We start from the raw sequence: 18,645 nt of genomic DNA on the forward strand, positions 1-18,645 counted from the left end.
ATCTACAGTGTATACTGTGCGCTATGCAGTATACAGAATGTGGTTATTCTATTCTAAACATAGCCATTGCTTGTTTCCCATAAATTGAGGCATTTTGAACTGTTTGGGCATATCTGATTTTCACAATTTGTATTTAAGTCCATCTTCTGCATGCAGTTCCGCCCCCACACGGTCGAGTACTCAACCTTTTAAAGTATACTCTTTTGACTGCGAGTCCATATGGATGTGTTCGACACCTGCACACTACGACTGCTCTGTGATAATCTTTTAGCACAGTCAACGGCAAGCGTATACACCATCAACGTACAAAGACGCAGACTGTTCAAGTATAGAGAAAAACTAGACTGCACGCTGACAGTCCGCACATACTGTATGAGATGTACCGCCACACAGAACAACCGAAATATACTTTGGCTTTTACTTATTGTTGTCTCGGCATATTGAACTGGGATAGGAGAAAGTATTTCAGCCTTTCTGCAAAACCTGCAGTCTCTGCTGTTTCTACACACACTTAGATTAAGAGCAGAGTTGAATTTGAGACAGCAGCATTGAGGCAGATTTTAGCCACTGCATTGTTTGATTTGTAAACTAAATAGTGCTCTCTAAAACAATAACTGGCTAGTGGATGGAAGGATCTGGCTGCGATTAGTCACCCTGGAGTGTGTGCTAATAAGAGGCTCTGGTGCAGGTGTCACACGCAGAGTCACCGACAGGATCAGGGTTTGATTAACTGACCTGGGGTGGGTGTTAATGAGGGAAAGGAATGGACTGTGTGGAGTTCAGCCTCTCCCCTGACGCAGCAGTCATACTGCAGTCCCAGCAAACTCTCTCTCACACACATCAGCTGCTGTGACAGTCTGGGCTGTGAAGACTGGCAGCATCTTTGGGCTGTTCAAGTGCAAAACTTTATCATGTTCCATGTTTTTCCCAAGAATGTGTGTGCTTCCCTCTCTAAATATAATGAAAAGAGGATTTTTCCATCAAAACAGTTTGATATACTATGTACCTCCCACCTTTACATCATAAATAGGTCATTTACATATAGAAGTCTGAAAGGTACAGTAACAAAAACAGCCTGTTTTATTCCAAGGACCAGAGAGACTTTCGAAAATGGCCATGAAAAACTAAATTATGGTGCTAAAAACTGTAATTTTGTATTAAAAATTACAATTGAATCTCAGGACAAAAACATTTAGGATATGGCCCCTCAAGGAAAGACAGTAAGAGTGAAAGATATCTAAACCAACTTTTTCTTACAGTAATGGCAAAGTCACCCCGGTTGCATAGAAATATTGCACAAGCGCAAATATTGTTATCCTGTTTAACATTTGACAGAGATATTTTAATCAGCATTAGCCAGAAATCAGATTAGACAAATCCTGTGATCATAATACATAAAATGTACACATAAATGCATAACAGATACTGTTATGAATATTCATAGTAATAACTAATACATGTTGCTATTACCCACACAAGAGATGAGCCTTGCAGATTGTCTGTTCTCAGGGTTTAAATACTTAGAATGTGAATTTAATGACCTACAATCACGATTTAAAGTGTTAAATCATACATCATGGTAATCTATTAGAAAAGTGTATTATTTAGCTCTGCAATCAGCTCATACAAGAGATGAGCGATATGACGGTATATACCATGCAACAGTAAAAATGTGTCATAGAGATTTTGCTATGCCATTTACAAGTTTATTTTTGCTATGTCCTTACTAATAAGTTTTTGTACGAAAACGCATTAATTTCGCACCATTTATGCCTCTCATCCACACTAGAATGCTGTTTTCCTCCTGCAAAAACAGAGCTTTTTGAAAACGCTCTCCATTACCACATGCTTTGGAAAACTATGCCATTAGGAGTTTTCAAACGAAAACAGATTATTGTAGATGTGGCCTTACTAGTCAAAGCAATGAAGAACCAAATATACAGAGCGGGACTTGTTCCAAACAAGTCAAAACAAGGACGAACTTGTTATGAAGTGATGTATACATATATTAGCTATTGAAGACACCTTTGAATGTGGTTCATCCAATCAGAATATAAGGTCAGGCCCTAGTTGCAAGAAACCCTTTAAGTAAAAAAAACAAACAAACAAAAAAAAAACTTAATGACAATAGACGTACAATTATAACTATGAAATTTCTTAACTTAAGGGTTTCTTGCTTCCGGGCCCAGAACTATATTTTTTATATTAGTTTTATTGTTTTGAGTCTTTTGTTTTTAACTCAAGTGCTACATAATGTGAAGATATCTTTGCACTGATGCATTCAAAATCAAAAAATGTATTCATTTATTGTGAATATGCGTAATTTTTGGTTATGAATGATGTCCATCATGTTCCAATTAAAATGAGAAAATAATCTAATGGGTTGTACTTTTCTTTTTTTAAATATTTTATTGACTGGATTATTGCAAAAAAAAAAATGTATTTCCAGCTAACATAAATAATATATCCAACCTGGTCTCATAGAATCACATTACTATACCTTTTGCAAAATGATTTTACATGGTACAAGTCCTGAAGATCACACTAGTTGACACGTGAGTCGAAAGTGTCCAGATTGATCACACAGTAAAATCGGAAACATTAGGTTGACTTTTCTTTAGCTGAGATTGGTCTGTGCTTAACAAAATGTGAAAAACTGCCCCCAGAGTCCAAAGCGTTAACTGTTGTTGGGTGTGTGGGCAAATGTGAGCTTCATTTTCTGAGTGAAATGTCCAAGGAGGGGTAGCAAAAGTGAGTTGTAAAGCGAGTTGTTTTCAGCTGTACAGGCCGTAATACAGTGAAGAGAAATGCATATTTTGTACCCCTTGTACCCCTCAACCAAAACCCCAAAACTAAACCTAACCATCAGTGGAGTGAAAAAATGTATGTCAGAGGGGAAAATTTTTACTGATTATGCAAATGCAATTACTTCCTGGTTTCAATGCAGGATCCGAGCCCGGGTCTCCCACACTGCTGATACAACATGCTTCTGGTCCCACTACAGGGGAAGGTAAACATGCTGGAGTCGATGCAAAAAATGTCTGATAGGAGATGCCGCTTGTTGGTGAGTCTGCACAATGTGGCTTATCCTAGAGTACTAGAACTCTCGGAAACAACCTGCTGACTTCCTGTGTGATCATGTTGACTATAGTGATGAAACGGTGTGAAAATGTAATATCACGATTATAGTGACCAAAATTATCACGGTTATCGGTATTATCGTGGTATTGTTAAAATGTGCTGGAAATGTTCAAAAAGTACTGATACACACACTGAAATAATCTCACCAAGTTTTATATTGAAAACCAACTCTGTAAACAAGGGAATAGCAAATGTATTATTATTATTATTATTGGTGTTGTTACATTATAATTATTATTATTCACTCACTCACTCACTCACTCACTCACACACACACACACACACACACACACACACACACACACATACAGTCTATCTTCTGTGTTGCATTTGAGTATATGCAATGACCCCATGCACAATTAACATTACAAATGAGTCTTAAAAAGACAGTGATAGTAATTGCAATGAGCCCAACAATTGACATAAATACAGGAGTCTTGTATAGGAATCTATAGTGTTTCTCCTGTTGGAACACTTTTACAACCAGTTCGACAACTGCTGGTTTTAAATGAACAAAATATGTAGGTTGGGTGACTAAACTATATAACATGTTATCGTGTGCAATGGCGAATCGCAGCTACAGACACACGACGCATACAGCAGTAGAACAACATGTAGTGTTTTTACAAGAGTAGGTCACACTGAAAGCTTCAGTTTACATTATTGACAAGCTATTAGCAAGTTAGACAGACAAACCATGACATTTTCCCCCATTCCGAAGTCCCCACATCATGCGTTGAGCTAAAAGTTAACTTACCTTTCATTCACTATAAAGTAGTGGGAGGTGTTCACAAAGATGACTCAAGAGATTTGAAGTGTTGCCCCCTTTCGCAGCGATCTTTATTTATTTATTTTTTGCATGTTCTGCAGACAGGGTGACCATCTTCGATTAAGTTTCCCTCAGCACTCTTGTAAAACCCAAAATACGACCACACTTCAGATTTGGTCCTCTTAGAAAGCTGAAAATTGTCTCAAGCATTGTAACTGCCTTCCACCATGTTTTCACGCAAAACAAAATCCACGTTGCATGCTGCGCCCGCGTCAGACTGTTGCTAACTTTGGTTGATGCTGGACAGTATTTACTGTGAGTTTTTCAAACCATGGTAATCAAACACAGTTTTAATGATAATTCAAATTTGAAACAGTAATACTAACTGTCGGGAATTTTACCGTGGTTTATCGTGAAACCGGTAACCGTTTCATCAGAATTAGGAGGTTTCTTCATCAGTTGTGTTTTTCATGTCACATTTGCTTTTTATGACACTTTTGGTTAGGTTTCAGGTTTAGGGTAGGGAGGTCGGTTTTGTTGATTTAAAACTGGATTTAGCATTAACATTAAAAAAACTCATCTGTTTGGGAGAGCATCTCACTTTAGCGGCACACAGTTGACATTTCACCACAGAACTGCAGTAATACGTGTAAGGAACCCGGTATTATCATTTTGCAAAAATGTCACCACAGTCACATAAATTTTATAAGATCGGACTGACTATAGTGTGATATATAACGGTACCCATGCCCTTATATAGGAGTTAAGATATTTAGGATAGAAGATTGATTATACTGCCCGCCTCTAGCTTATACATTGTCAAACATCTCAACAAAAGTGTTTTTAAGATCTTCAGCAAGTGTGAAGAATTAATTCAGCACAGTTTAGTTAGGACAAACGTGACACAGCATTATGCAAGTTGAGTCATCCTCTGCAGCAAACACTGTCGCACATGTTATTTATTTGTTTGTGTTTGTATGTCTCTGTTTCTTTTAGGTTTTGAGGTGATAATTGTTTGTTTAGTCTAGAACTCAGGACATCACCCAAAAATGAAAATTCTGTCAAAAAATAACAGCATACGGCTTTGGAACAACATGACAGTGAGTAAATAATAACAACAGAGTAAGCTATCCCTTTAAGGCTGTGGTTTGATGAGTGAGTGGTAGATTGTTTGGTGATGTTGAAATGAAGCAAAAGAGTCTTGCACAGCAAATTACACAGTCACCCCACAGCCATAGTCATTGCCTCATTCCAGCACTAGGGTGTGTGTGGGTGGGTGGGTTTGGGTGGTTTATGAGGACATTTTTTTAGGTTACGAACTTGTAATTACAAGGGTATTATGCTAAAAATCGCTTAAAAAACATACTAATTGATGTAAAAATGCAGAACGTTTTTTGTGAGGGTTAGGTTTAGGGTTAGGGTTAGGGGATAGAATCTATAGTTTGTACAGTATAAAAATCATTATGTCTATGGAGAGTCCTCATAAGGATAGCCGCACCAACATGTGTGTGTGTGGGTGGATGGGTTTGGTTGGTTTATGAGGAAATCTTTTTAGGTTACGAACTGGTAATTACAAGGGTATTATGCTATAAATGTGGTTTATGAGGACATTTCTACTGTCCCCATAATTTAAATCGCTTAAAAAACATACTAAACGATGTAAAAATGCAGAACGTTTTTTGTGAGGGTAAGGTTTAGGGGTAGGGTTAGGGGATAGAATCTATAGTTCGCACAGTATAAAAATCATTATGTCTATGGAGAGTCCTCATAAGGATAGCTGCACCAACGTGTGTGTGTGTGTGTGTGTGTGTGTGTGTGTGTGTGTACCACCTGCTTTTTATGATGGGGCACTTGTTTCCAGCACCATTCTGAGCATTAAATGAGAGCAGTCAAGAATAACATCCACTGGGTCGACGCAGCTGCCGCTAACACAAGCCTGGTTGTTTTCTCTGTCACACTGAAGTTTGTCGCATGCGTTATGTGTCCCTGTCTGACAACAATAGAGAAAAGACAACAAATAAATATAAAATATGCATTTTCTGTAACATTCTTTAACCTAAAATTTGCAGTGTTAGTTTTCCAGGCAAGCATCACTATTACAATTGCTCATACATAGGGTTAATTGAACAAACACCTAACCCTAAGTGTTAAACTTAGTGATATACTTGAATGGTACCTTAAATCATCCCACTTGTTGAGCAATTTCGATGTCACTGTGCCATTTTGGAATAACATGAGCTAGAGGTAGACCAATATATCGGTTTTACAGATTAATCGGGCTTGTGTGCGTCGTGGTAGTGTGGAGAGCAGAGTCGAGAACCAATGAGGTAACCTCAGGAGAAGAATTAGAGATATTAGAGCAAGCGACAGGAAGGTAAGCACAATCGAGGCGCACAGGCGGGGACTGCAACCAGTTCAGAAAACATGAAACGGGACCGACTAGGGCAGAGAGAGAGAGTGGTGAGTAACTCAACACACAACAATCTAGCAAAGAACACAAAATGGATTGGGGCATATATAGGCAGAAAGTAAATTACAATCAGGTGCCGCTTGCTCGCAGAAAGTGGAATAGTCAATGTCACTTAACGTTCCCATGGCGACGCTGATTCCGCAAGCTGAGCGACACCTGACACACATGAGAAGAAATGTAAACATGGGGAACAACCCCACGGACTCACCGACCGTGATTTAAGATGAACTGCCATCGGACTAATGATCTTAACAAAAGGAAAAAGTCCTATAAATTTGGGTCCCAGCTTACGAGAGGGGAGTCGGAGTGGGATGTCCTTGTAGGAAAACCAGACCTTCTACCCACAGACGTAAGCCGGGAGTTTAGACCAGTGACAGTCCACTGCCTTCTTGACTCGAGCACCAGTCCGGAGGAGGGCTTCTCTGGCTATCCGCCAGGTGCGGCAGCTCCGTTGGATGATGCGTGTCGGGTACTTGGGCAGGGAACAGAGGGGGTTGGTAACCCAGGCAACACTGGAAGGGCAATAGCCCCGTAGAGAATGACAAGGAATTGTGAGCATACTCCACCCAAACTAAAAAAGTGCTCCAAGAAGATGGATTACGTGAGGCGATGCAGCGCAGGTTCTTTTCAAGCTCTTGATTTGCCCGTTCCGCCTGCCCATTAGTCTGGGGATGGAACCCAGTGGACAGACTTGTAGCCCCCTTCTGCCCAAAACCGAGACACAAATTGGGGTCCCCTGTCAGAAACCACATCGACCGGGAGGCAATGAATGCAGAAGATGTGATTAATGGTTTCAACCGCTATCTCCCTCGCTGATGGTAATTTGTGGAGGGGAATAAAATGAAGCGCCTTCGAGAACCGGTCCACCACGATCATGACGACCGTATTGCCATGGGATGGGGGGAGACCGGTGACAAAATCCATGGCAATATGGGACCAAGGTCTCGAAGGGACTGAAAATGGTTGGAGGAGCCCAGCCGGGGGATGACAGGAAGTCTTGTTGGTCGTGCAAACGAGACAAGTGGAGACGAACCGGCGAACATCCTGTGTTAACGACAGCCACCAGAATCGCTGTCTAATGAGCATCTGGGTTCGAGTGGCCCATGGGTGACAGGCTACATTGGATGAGTGGCCCCACTGGAGAACGTGAGTCCGGACCGAGCACAGAACGAATAACCGACCTGTTGGACAATCGGCAGTCAAAAGGGTGCCACGTAACACAGAATTAATTTTGGCCTCCACGTCCCAGGACACCATGTCCACCACCCGAGAGGCGGGAAGGATGGTGTCTGGCAGAGCAGTGGAGGTCTCAGTTTTGAAACATCGAGATAGGGCATCAGGCTTGAGACTCTTGGAGCCCGGGCAATACGAGAGGGTGAAATTAAAACGTGCGAAAAACAATGCCCATTTTTAAAAAACAAAAATGTTTCACTCCGCGAATATATTCCAAGTTCTTATGGTCAGTCCAGGCCATGAAAGGTACCTCAAAACTTCTAACCAGTGGCGCCACTCCCCAAAGGCCAATCTGACAGCCAACAATTCTCTGTTACCGACGTCATAATTCCGTTTGGCTGGGGAGAGGCAGTGCAAGAAAAAGGCACATGGGTGAACCTTTCCGTCCGAGGAGGAGTGCTGGGACAAAACAACTCCAACACCGACCTCTGACGTGTCTACCTCCACCACGAACTGACGTGAAGGGTCGGGAGTGTTAAGGATTAGAAGCGGTGGTAAACCTTTTCTTTAATTTAGAGAACACAGCTTCTGCCTACGGAGACCAGAAAAACTCAGAGCAGGTGGAGGTGAAATCCGTCAGAGGTGCAGCGAGCTAGCTGTAGTTTCTAGTAAAATGGCGGTAGAAATTGGCAAACCCCAGAAACCTTTGCATCAATCCGAAAGGCATGACCAAATATTCAAAATGCCCCCTGTGGGTGTTAAAGGCTGTCTTCCACTCATCCCCCTCCCTGATACGAACAAGGTGATAGGCATTGTGGAGGGCCAACTTCGTGAAGACGGACGCTCCCTGCAAGAGTTCGAAAGCTGTGGACATCAAGAGCAAAGGATAGCAATTCTTCACATGATGTCATTCAGCCCCCGATAATCTATGCAAGGTCGAAGCGAGCCGTCCTTCATCTCCACGAAGAACCCCGCCCCTGCAGGAGAAGAGGAAGAGTGGATGAGACCAGATGCCAGAGAATCATTTATTTATTTATTCATGGCCTCCCACTCGGGAGCTGAGAGCGAATATAACCGACCTCGTGGGGGAGAAGTAATGGGAAGCAATGTGAGACAGTGAGGAGGAAGGGTTGCGGCGAACACTGCCCCCAGATCATGGTAAGCCATGGGTACACTGGTTAAGTTCGCTGGTTCATCCTGAAAAGAAACACAAGACTGGACAGGAGAAACGGCAGAGTTAAGACAATGAGACAAACGAAAAAGGACTCCAGGCAAGAATAGAATTGGTTAACCAGTCTATATGAGGATTGTGCATTACCAACCATGGATGCCCCAAGACCACCAGAGCTGTAGGAGACCGGACCAGGAGAAAAGACAGTACCTTGGAATGGTTGCTGGAGATGAAGGTGAGTGGTTTGGTGGAATGCGTGATGATGGCCAGGGGGGAGCTGCTGATGGCATAAGCGGTGATGGGTTCATCCAGCTTGATCATCAGAATCCAACATTCATAGGCCTTAGCGGCATCCAGGAAATTTCCCTCCGCTCCAGAGTCCACCAAAGTGGAGACAGAATGGCTGACCGGTCCGTGCTGCAGTCGGCCGGGAGGAGAGTCCAAAGTGCGGGGTTTTTACTTAATGAGGTAGCGCTCAGCAGTAACCCCTTTCCTACCGACAAGCTTTGGCTTTTACTAGACAGTTAGCCGAGAAGTGCCTGCTGCCAGCACAGTAAAGGCAAAGACGCAGAGAGATGCGCTGCTGTTTCTTCTCAGGAGACGGGCGAGTCCTCCCAGTCTGCATCGGCTCCCCGTCAGACTGCTGCATGGCAGGTTCGGCAGGGCACGGTGAGTAATGCCGGCTGCGCCGAAACACGAGACGTTGGTCAATTCTAATGGCCAAATCCACACAGTTCATCTTGAATGGCATCTGACAACCCCCGATGGAACTGAGCATGCAGAACTGTATCGTTCCAGTCTGTAGATGCCGCAACGGTGCAGAATTCAATAGCATAATCCGCAGCTGAGCGACGACCCTGGCGCAATTTAGTCAGATATCCCTCTGCTTCACTTCTTTGTGCAGAACGATCAAAAACCTAGCTAAGCTCCTCCGAGAAGGCTTCGAATGAAGAGATGCAGGGGCGGTTATTGTCCCACATTGCTGTGCCCCACTCGCTGGCCCTTCCTGTCAGGTGTGTGATGACAAATGCCACTTTGGAAGACTCTGAAGGGAAAGCAGAGGGTTGCAGCGTTCAAATGTAGTGAACATTGGGAGAGGAATGTGCAGCATGCACCAGCCTCACCAGAGAAAGGAGGAGGGGGGTTGGAGTGGGGCTTGTGTCACCCGAAGCTGGGTGGTGCCACTGGAGCTCGTGCTGGTATGGGGGGTTCAGCAGCAGGACGCGTGTCTGGGGGCGAGCGGAGCTGTTGGAGCTGGGAATTAAGCTCCGTTAATTGGGACGTTAACATCTTAATGGTGCAGTTGGAGGCAGAGATTTGGTCCTGCTGACAACCCAAGAATCACCCAAATGGCCCTGATCAAAAGTTTTCATACCCTTGAATGTTTGGCCTCGTTACAGACACACAAGGTGATACACACAGGTTTAAATGGCAATTAAAAGTTAATTTCCCACACCTGTGGCTTTTTAAATTGCAGTTAGTGTCTGTGTATAAATAGTCAATGAGTTTGTTAGCTCTCACGTGGATGCACTGAGCAGGCTAGATACTGAGCCATGGGGAGCAAAAAAGAACTGTCAAAAGACCTGCATAACAAGCTAATGGAACTTTATAAAGATGGAAAAGGATATAAAAAGATATCCAAAGCCTTGAAAATGCCAGTCAGTACTGTTCAATCACTTATTAAGAAGTGGAAAATTCAGGGATCTCTTGATACCAAGCCAAAGTCAGGTAGACCAATAAAGATTTCAGCCACAACTGCCAGAAGAATTGTTCGGGATACAAAGAAAAACCCACAGGTAACCTCAGGAGAAATACAGGGTGCTCTGGAAAAAGACGGTGTGGTTGTTTCAAGGAGCACAATATGACAATTCTTGAACAAAAATGAGCTGCATGGTCGAGTTGCCAGAAAGAAGCCTTTACTGTGCCAATGCCACAAAAAAGCCCAGTTACAATATGCCCGACAACACCTTGACATGCCTCACAGCTTCTGGCACACTGTAATTTGGAGTGACGAGACCAAAATAGAGCTTTATGGTCACAACCATAAGCGCTATGTTTGGAGAGCGGTCAACAAGGCCCATAGTGAAAAGAATACCATCCCCACTGTGAAGCATGGTGGTGGCTCACTGATATTTTGGGGGTGTGTGAGCTCTAAAGGCACGGGGAATCTTGTGAAAATTTATGGCAAAATGAATGCAGCATGTTATCAGAAAATACTGGCAGACAATTTGCATTCTTCTGCACGAAAGCTGCGCATGGGATGCTCTTGGACTTTCCAGCACGACAATAACCCTAAGCACAAGGCCAAGTTGACCCTCCAGTGGTTACAGCAGAAAAAGGTGAAGGTTCTGGAGTGGCCATCACAGTCTCCTGACCTTAATATCATCGAGCCAATCTGGGGAGATCTCAAACGTGTGGTTCATGCAAGACGACCAAAGACTTTGCATGACTTGGAGGCATTTTGCCAAGACGAATGGGCAGCTATACCACCTGCAAGAATTTGGGGCCTCATAGACAACTATTACAAAAGACTGCATGCTGTCATTAACCTAGTTTCCATCCACTTTTCGCGCTATTTTGTTGTCGACAAAGTGAAAATGCGTAAAATTCAAATGGCCTTTTATCGATAAAAATGGTGTGCACGATGACGTCATGCCTAAAAAAACACTTTGTCGCATAAGTTTTGGTTTAGCGCAAAAGTAATCTGCCCTGAAGGCGTTTCCATTCAGAAATGTGTGTTTATCGCTAATTCGCTTCCCAGATGTCCCTAATTTTTTTCCCCCTGAAGTTTTGGTAAAATGAGGATAGTATTGAGACAATTCATTGAAATTTGCCAGCTTACTGTCATTTTAATTTCACAAATAAATGCAATCAGAAGACGAGGAATTGCAATCAAAAGGGAGCAGTTGCCCTTCTGACAGGACTGAAATATTGGTACTGATGTTGCGTCTATCGCAGGTTGCCACAGGTTCCGACCCGAATGCAAATCGTCATGGCCCTGTTCAAGCTGGCATCCTGCACCAAGTAGTGGGGAAATTTTCGGTCTTAGTATAAGGACCATCCATCGATGTGTATATACTGTTTGCACAGCTATTAAAGAAAAACTGATGCTGTGTAATTTCAGGGTTTACATATGATACATTCCTGATATTCAATAGGCTATTTTGAACAATCATCTAATCTAAAGCATTGCCATCACATCTGTATTATGTCCCGCATATTTGTCCAGCAACTTTTAATGACCAACTGAACTTGATTGTCATCTCAAATAATTTTTAGTGTCATAATGCAATTTACATTTTCTAAAGAAGCTCCGAGGTAAAGAGGGTTAGATTTAAAATATTTAAAAGTTTTAAAATGTTCAAAAGCTCGTTTTCTGAAAGTGAACTCCGCATTGGACAAATAGTTCTGATAGTTTATAGTCTTGAAGTGTAGAAAATATAATTCAGCCGAATTAATTAGTCTGCAGAACAGGGTAAGGCTAATTTAAGTTTGTGTAAAGAAAAGGCATATATAGGTCTAAAAATAAAAAAAATTTCGTTTGGTAATTTTTTTATTTTTTTTATTTAATGCGTTTTTCGTTTGGCAATTTATTTAGTTTAATAATAGGAATATTGCCAGCATTTTTTCAGAAGTATAAACAATAATTTAATAAAATTGGGCTATATGTTGGTGTTCCAAAAAAGCACACTGAAGCTTTTCTTCTGGTATTGTGCATATATTTTTAATTTAAAACATATTTGTGCACAGAAATGATATGTTTTTTGTATTGTGGGCTAATTCCGTGACTGCCGTCTATTATTTTGATTGGTGTGAAAAAGCAACTTTAATAAATAAACGGATGGCTACCGCAATTAAATTAATCACAAACAGTGGCCATTAATTTGTTCTCCGTGCACTTGTCAAATGTGCATGTCTTGAAATGAGATATTTGTATTGGCATTCCTAGAAGTGTCATGTTTGCAGTGATCGGATCTTTATGCCGTTCAGATCAATCCATAATCACGTACAATTAATTGGCTTTCAAGGATCCTATACCTTGTCATCATGATTAACACAGGCAATGATTGGGGTAAATTCTGTCATGTGACACTACATTTTTGCGTTAATGCCAATTTTCTCGACAAAAAGTGTTTCCAAACCAGTTTTTCATTTGATGTATCGACATTTTTTATGTTTTATGTTAAGTTTATGCGCTAGAGTTAAACGGAAAAATATTATGTTGACACTTGTGAAATTTTAGCGATAAATTGCGTCTCCATCAGCTTAATTTTGTTGCGCTAAAACCTTTTTCGCAAAAAATCTTTGTATGGAAACATAGTTATTGATGCTAAAAGGGGCAATACACAGTTTTAAGAACTAAGGGTTTGCAGACTTTTGAACAGGGTTCATTTCATTTTTTTCTTTGTTGCCATGTTTTGTTTTATGATTGTGCCATTCTGTTATAACATACAGTTGAATATGAATCCCATAAGAAATAAAAGAAATGTGGTGTGCCTGCTCACTCATGTTTTCTTTAAAAATTGTACATATATTACCAATTCTCCAAGGGTATGCAAACTTTGGTGCCGCTTGCTCACAGAAAGTGGAATAATCAGTGTCACCATGGAAGCACTCAGTGTTCCCATGGCGACGCCGATTCCACGAGCCGAGCGACACCTGACACACATGAGAAGAAGCGTAAACACAGGGGACTCAGCAACCGTGACACATTGTACGTATCGCGGCAGTTTCCTGGTAAAATTGCAGGTCATCATAAATACTTTTCACTCTGTTCCTCACACAGGGTTATCTAATGATATTAAAAAACTTACTACGGTGCATGATTTGTAAGCCGATATATTTTAACGTTTGTATTACATAACCAACTACAATTAAAAGCTTGTTCAAGTGTGATCAACTTGCACGGTAGCTCAACTGACAGAGCATTGCACTTGCAAAGCAAAGGAACAGGGTATGAGTCCTAAAGAGCATGCGAGTCGACACGTGAGTCAAAGGTGTCATAGAAGCACCACAAAATGATGTGATTGCTTTAGTCATTGCTTTTTCATCTCACATTTGCTTTTATGACAATATTGCTTAGGTTCAGGTTTGGGAGGTTGGTTTTGTTGATTTAAAACTCAATAGAGCATGAACCTAAAAAACCTCATCTATTTGGGAGAAAATTTGACTCTCTATTAGCGCCACAAGTGGACATTTCATTTCAGGCTGGCTGCTTAGGGAGCAATTTCCGCATGCCACACAAATAGAACATGCTAGAAAAATAGGGAGACTTGACTCAAAGACCCCGTTCACACTAGGTATTAAGTTGTGTTTTGGGTGATCTGAACACATGTGGTCAGCACTAAATACTGATCTAAACGGGGTCTAAAACGTTCTGCAGTTGGTGTCAGCGATCACAAAAATCACATACGAATGTGGTCAAAAACGCATGCGACCACATCGTATTTGAGGTGTAAATGCTTATCCGCCCTGAAGCTCCACCCCTCACCTGTCAATCAACCGCTGTGCTAAAAAAGTGTGTAAACTTTGCCGGTTATAAGCGGCCATAAAAGGAAAAAAATGTCCAATCGGAAAATTACAAAAAGCGGATACATACACAAACATGAGAACTTCATAGATCTTCAGTGTGTCTGATATCAATATGCAGCTACACTTATAGGGTTGGGCGTAATATTGACTTTTTAAGGTATATCGATATATTTTCAAACGAGATATAGGATGAGACAATACCGTTTATATCGATATAGTTTGATGTTGCATTACACAACCCGTTTCTTCTGTAAAGCCGTGCCGTGTTTGCATCTCTCCTCTCTCACACTCTCCGTGCAACCCCGCCCCCACTCGCCCTGTGCGTCAGTGCGCAAACACCGCCCCACTCGCTAACAAGTTATCCTGCAACATGGATGGAGACCATAGACTGATGGAGACAGAGTGCTGGTTTACACTGCCGAAGAAGACCTGGTTAGTAAAAAGAAAAACAATGGTTCAGTTATTTGGAGATGGTTTGGATTTAAAAGATCAGATGAGCAGCAAAACATATGCGCGCTGTTTGACTGACAGGCAGCTTGTGTGTGTGTTGCGCACTCCGAGAATGCTCGCGCCTAAACGGTCAAATACATTTCAAAATTCCACCAAAATGCCCGTCTTGATGAGGTGTTCATGTAAACACAGAGAGTGATGCCTAAAATGAATGTAAACATTGGGGGAAAAGCTGATTTGTATCGAAATGTACGACTTGTAAGTTTAAATGGAACTAGCGGTTGACCGATGTGGATTTTTTGAATGGCCGATGCCTATATCAAGAGAGCAGGGTGGCCGATAGGCCGATACAATGCCGATATATCACACAATTTAATATAGTATATAACAAACATAAAATTCTTATTTAGCACTATATTTACTCAATTTCACACAAAACTAAAAAATAATATTGCATTTTAAATGGTAGATTGTAGTTTCTTCAGATTTCTGTTTATTCATCAAATTTTAGTAATTTATTTGCACATTAAGAAATTGTTCATATATTAGGAAGAAGGAAATAACAGTACACACAGTAGTCCAGCAACCATGGATGGCATGTGCACATTAACAATCACATTTACTAAAAAAATACAGAATCAAACCAACTGTATATACAGTGCATAGTGAATAAGACATTTACTTATAGCACACATGCGTTTACTTTGGGCTGCATCCGAAAACATAGGCAGCTGACTTGCTACCTTGCTGCGTAATCAGTTAATGGCTTAACTGACAGCTGTTTTGAATGAATGGAACTCTTAAGGAAACTGGTCTCCGAACAGTTTGAAAAGCACCTTATTTTCATCGTATCTTCGTATACAGCCTCTGGAGGCAGCATTTTCCTGGTTTCAGATGCAGCCTTGAAGTTGCACTCACGGGCTCATGCGGATCCAGCGCGAGCAGCAATCTCCTGACAGTTTAAATGGCCTGGATCACCTGCTTGGATTGTCACCGAGTTACCGTCATTATTTGTGAATCAGTGGAACTTTTGATCTTGATCCTGAAGTTTCTGATTCTGGCTGATAGAATCAGGAAGATATTAGATGAGCGCTCGACGGGAAGAAAACGCTGGATTCGTGAATTACATCTGTTTAAACAAGATATGCGCATATTTGCAGACGGTATATGATATTACTTTTATTGATATTTGCCTTTTTTATCATTAGACAAGACAGTTAAAAGTTACAGGGAACTGTTGAGGAGAGAGGGAGAATGAAACAGGCGAGCACTTTAACATGCGTCTGCTGATGCTCTGATATGCGGACCATTTAAATGACACTGTGTTGCACACCGGTCTATTATTGTAGTAACACGATGGCACATAACAACAAAGCGAACCATGACTGGTCATTTACATGTCTCAGAAGCTTCACATGCAAGCAGCCGATTTTCGGCGCCCTCAAGAAAAAAAACAGCCAAACGGGAAAATGTATCAGCCTATGCGATAATTAAATATATTAAATATTGGCCGATTTGATCGGCCTCTGTGATATACTGGTCGACCACTAAATGTAACCTAATAGACCTGCCGCTGTCTAGTGTATCCTTAATATTAATCAAACAACAACAAGAAAACAACAAAACCACTCTCTGCTCTTGGCTTGATAACCTTACTAGTATAACTCTAGTATAAAAGTATTAATATATTATTCATACAGGGAAGACCAGTAGTAGTATGTCATATTCATTTTTTTATTTATTTTTTGGTCTATATTTTATTTATTTTTTCTATTCATTGCTTTTCTTTTTTAATTTTATTTCTGACTGTTTACTATTAAATAATAACTTGAGAACTTTATTCTTTTATAATTAACACATTAATTAGTGTTAGGCTATTATTTGTTGTGGTATTGAAACTGTTATCAAAAATCATCACATTTCACTAAAGACTACTGAAATTTTGGTATTGTGATAAATGTATATATTGTGTATGGTAGATCTTGCTGCAATAACATGATGGAAAAGTAGATCTTATTCCATAGAAATATGAGCACCCCTGCTGTAAATGATGCCGATGGATGTTTTCCTTTATTTGACTACCGTGCGTACATGTAACATAAAATAACATCCCCTTCCCAGTGCAGTTTACATTTCTGTCCCAGAGAATCTAGTTGATTGCATAGGTATAATACTGTTAGGTTGGCCATGTTGTAATTTTAGAAAACATACAACAGAAACTCTGACATGTTACTTGAGCATGTAACCAATACATGTCCTTTTTTTCTCTCTGGACAAGTAACTTTTTTACTTTGGACAAGTGAATGACCAATATAGTAACCAGGTGTAAATAGCAATGTGTCTCGCCTGACCACATGTGATCAGATCACCCGAGACGCATCTTAATACCAGGTGTAAACGGGGTCTTTGAATCGAGTCTCTCTATTTTTTTGACATGTTCTATTTGTGTGGCATGCAGAAATTGCTCCCTAAGTAAAGCAACTAGCCTGAAGTGAAATGTACACTGTGTGGCGCAAATAGAGAGTAAAGTTTTCTCCCAAACAGATGAGGTTTTTAAGGTTAATGCTCTATCAAGTTTTAAATCAACAAAACTATCCTCCCAAACCTGAACCTAAGCGATATTGTCAAAAGCATATGTGAGATGAAAAAGCAATGGCTGAAGCAACCACGTTCTTAATACCAGGTGTAAACAGGGTCAAAATTTATTTCAATACAGTTTAACATTAACATGTTGCTACGCTCGCATCATGATACTCTAATAAGCAAAGAAAAAATAATATTTAGTATACATAAATATTGGAAAAACTAATCTGTTTTTAATTACAACTGTTTACAAATACAATCTGTTCTTTTCAGTATCTAATGTAAAAAAGTTTTATAATTATAATCAACATTTTGCCATCCTCGTTTGGCATCTTGGGTTATTTTTCCACTAAGCTTGTAGCAATGCATTCTGGAATTGCCTTCTACATGAAGGATGCATGCATTGCTGCCTTAGGGGCTGTACAATCAGGACATGTTCTTGGGGCCATTTGAGCTATTTTTAATAGTTTTTCTATGTAAACTTTCACTAGACTGATGATTTTCACCATTGTTATGCGTACAGCTGGGGGGTTTTTCAGCATCTCCTGACTTTAGCACTGTGTTTAAGATGCCATGTCAAGATAAAAATAATTCAACTTTTTAAAGCGTGTCTCAAGACACATTGTTGACACTTTGTTCCTTTTCGTAATGCTCCGTCCAGCTGTTTCTCGATGCCAAAACGCATGTGTAAATGGCCCTTCAGAATTTGGTCAAAACAAGGCATCTTAGGAAGTAGCATAATTATGATACCTACAATTTGGAACAGCTTTTGCATTGGAGCGTGCCTATGATGCCTTAAAATGCTGCCTATGTAGGCAGCTCAGTAGGTAAATGTAATACTGTAAGGTAGCACCCTACTGGCAATTCATCTCTCTTTCGTTCTCTGTGTCTCTCCCTCTTCTCTCAGAGAGGACAGGGTGGTCTCTGTCTATTACGGGCAGTTGCAACAGCAGGAGACATTGCAAGGTGTAGACACATCAGCTGTCATTGTGCTGAGCGAGAGAGAGAAAGACAGAGAGAGAGAGGGAGATGGGGGGGGGGGGTGTGAGAAGCACAGAGAGTGTGAGAGAGAGAAGCTGTGTTCTCCGGCTCCCCTGAATTGCTCGCTCACACTCGCTGTTGACGGATGAGCCGTCGGACGACTCAGTTTGAGGGGAAAGTGGAACATGAACGTAATGAGAACGTTCCCTCGCTTGCTTTCAGATACCAGCCAGAAGAAGACCCCGGAGAAGAAGGATGGAAGACGGATGTCGTTCCAGAGACCCAAGGGCACCATCGAGTATTCCGTAAGTAGGAATATCAACCTCTTTTTCTTGCTATTTCTGAATGTGTTGTTGTGTGTTTTGAGGGTCTGAT

General features: G+C 41.1%; 1 protein-coding gene across 6 annotated transcripts in view; it reads left to right on the forward strand.

The window, feature by feature from the left end:
- oxr1a (oxidation resistance 1a) overlaps positions 1 to 18,645 on the forward strand; it is a 246,277-nt gene that overhangs the window by 140,997 nt on the left and 86,635 nt on the right. For 4 of the 6 annotated variants that reach the window (XM_051719172.1, XM_051719171.1, XM_051719173.1 and 1 more), the window contains one exon: positions 18,493 to 18,575. In XM_051719172.1, coding sequence (XP_051575132.1) covers positions 18,493 to 18,575 — 83 coding nt within the window. Of the gene's footprint in view, positions 1 to 2,950; positions 3,065 to 4,944; positions 5,011 to 18,492; positions 18,576 to 18,645 lie in introns of those variants that run through there. The other 2 variants (XM_051719175.1, XM_051719176.1) reach the window with 2 other exon arrangements.

This window comes from Myxocyprinus asiaticus, chromosome 15 (assembly GCF_019703515.2).
Source record: "Myxocyprinus asiaticus isolate MX2 ecotype Aquarium Trade chromosome 15, UBuf_Myxa_2, whole genome shotgun sequence".
In the NCBI taxonomy this organism is placed as follows: Eukaryota; Metazoa; Chordata; class Actinopteri; order Cypriniformes; family Catostomidae; genus Myxocyprinus; species Myxocyprinus asiaticus.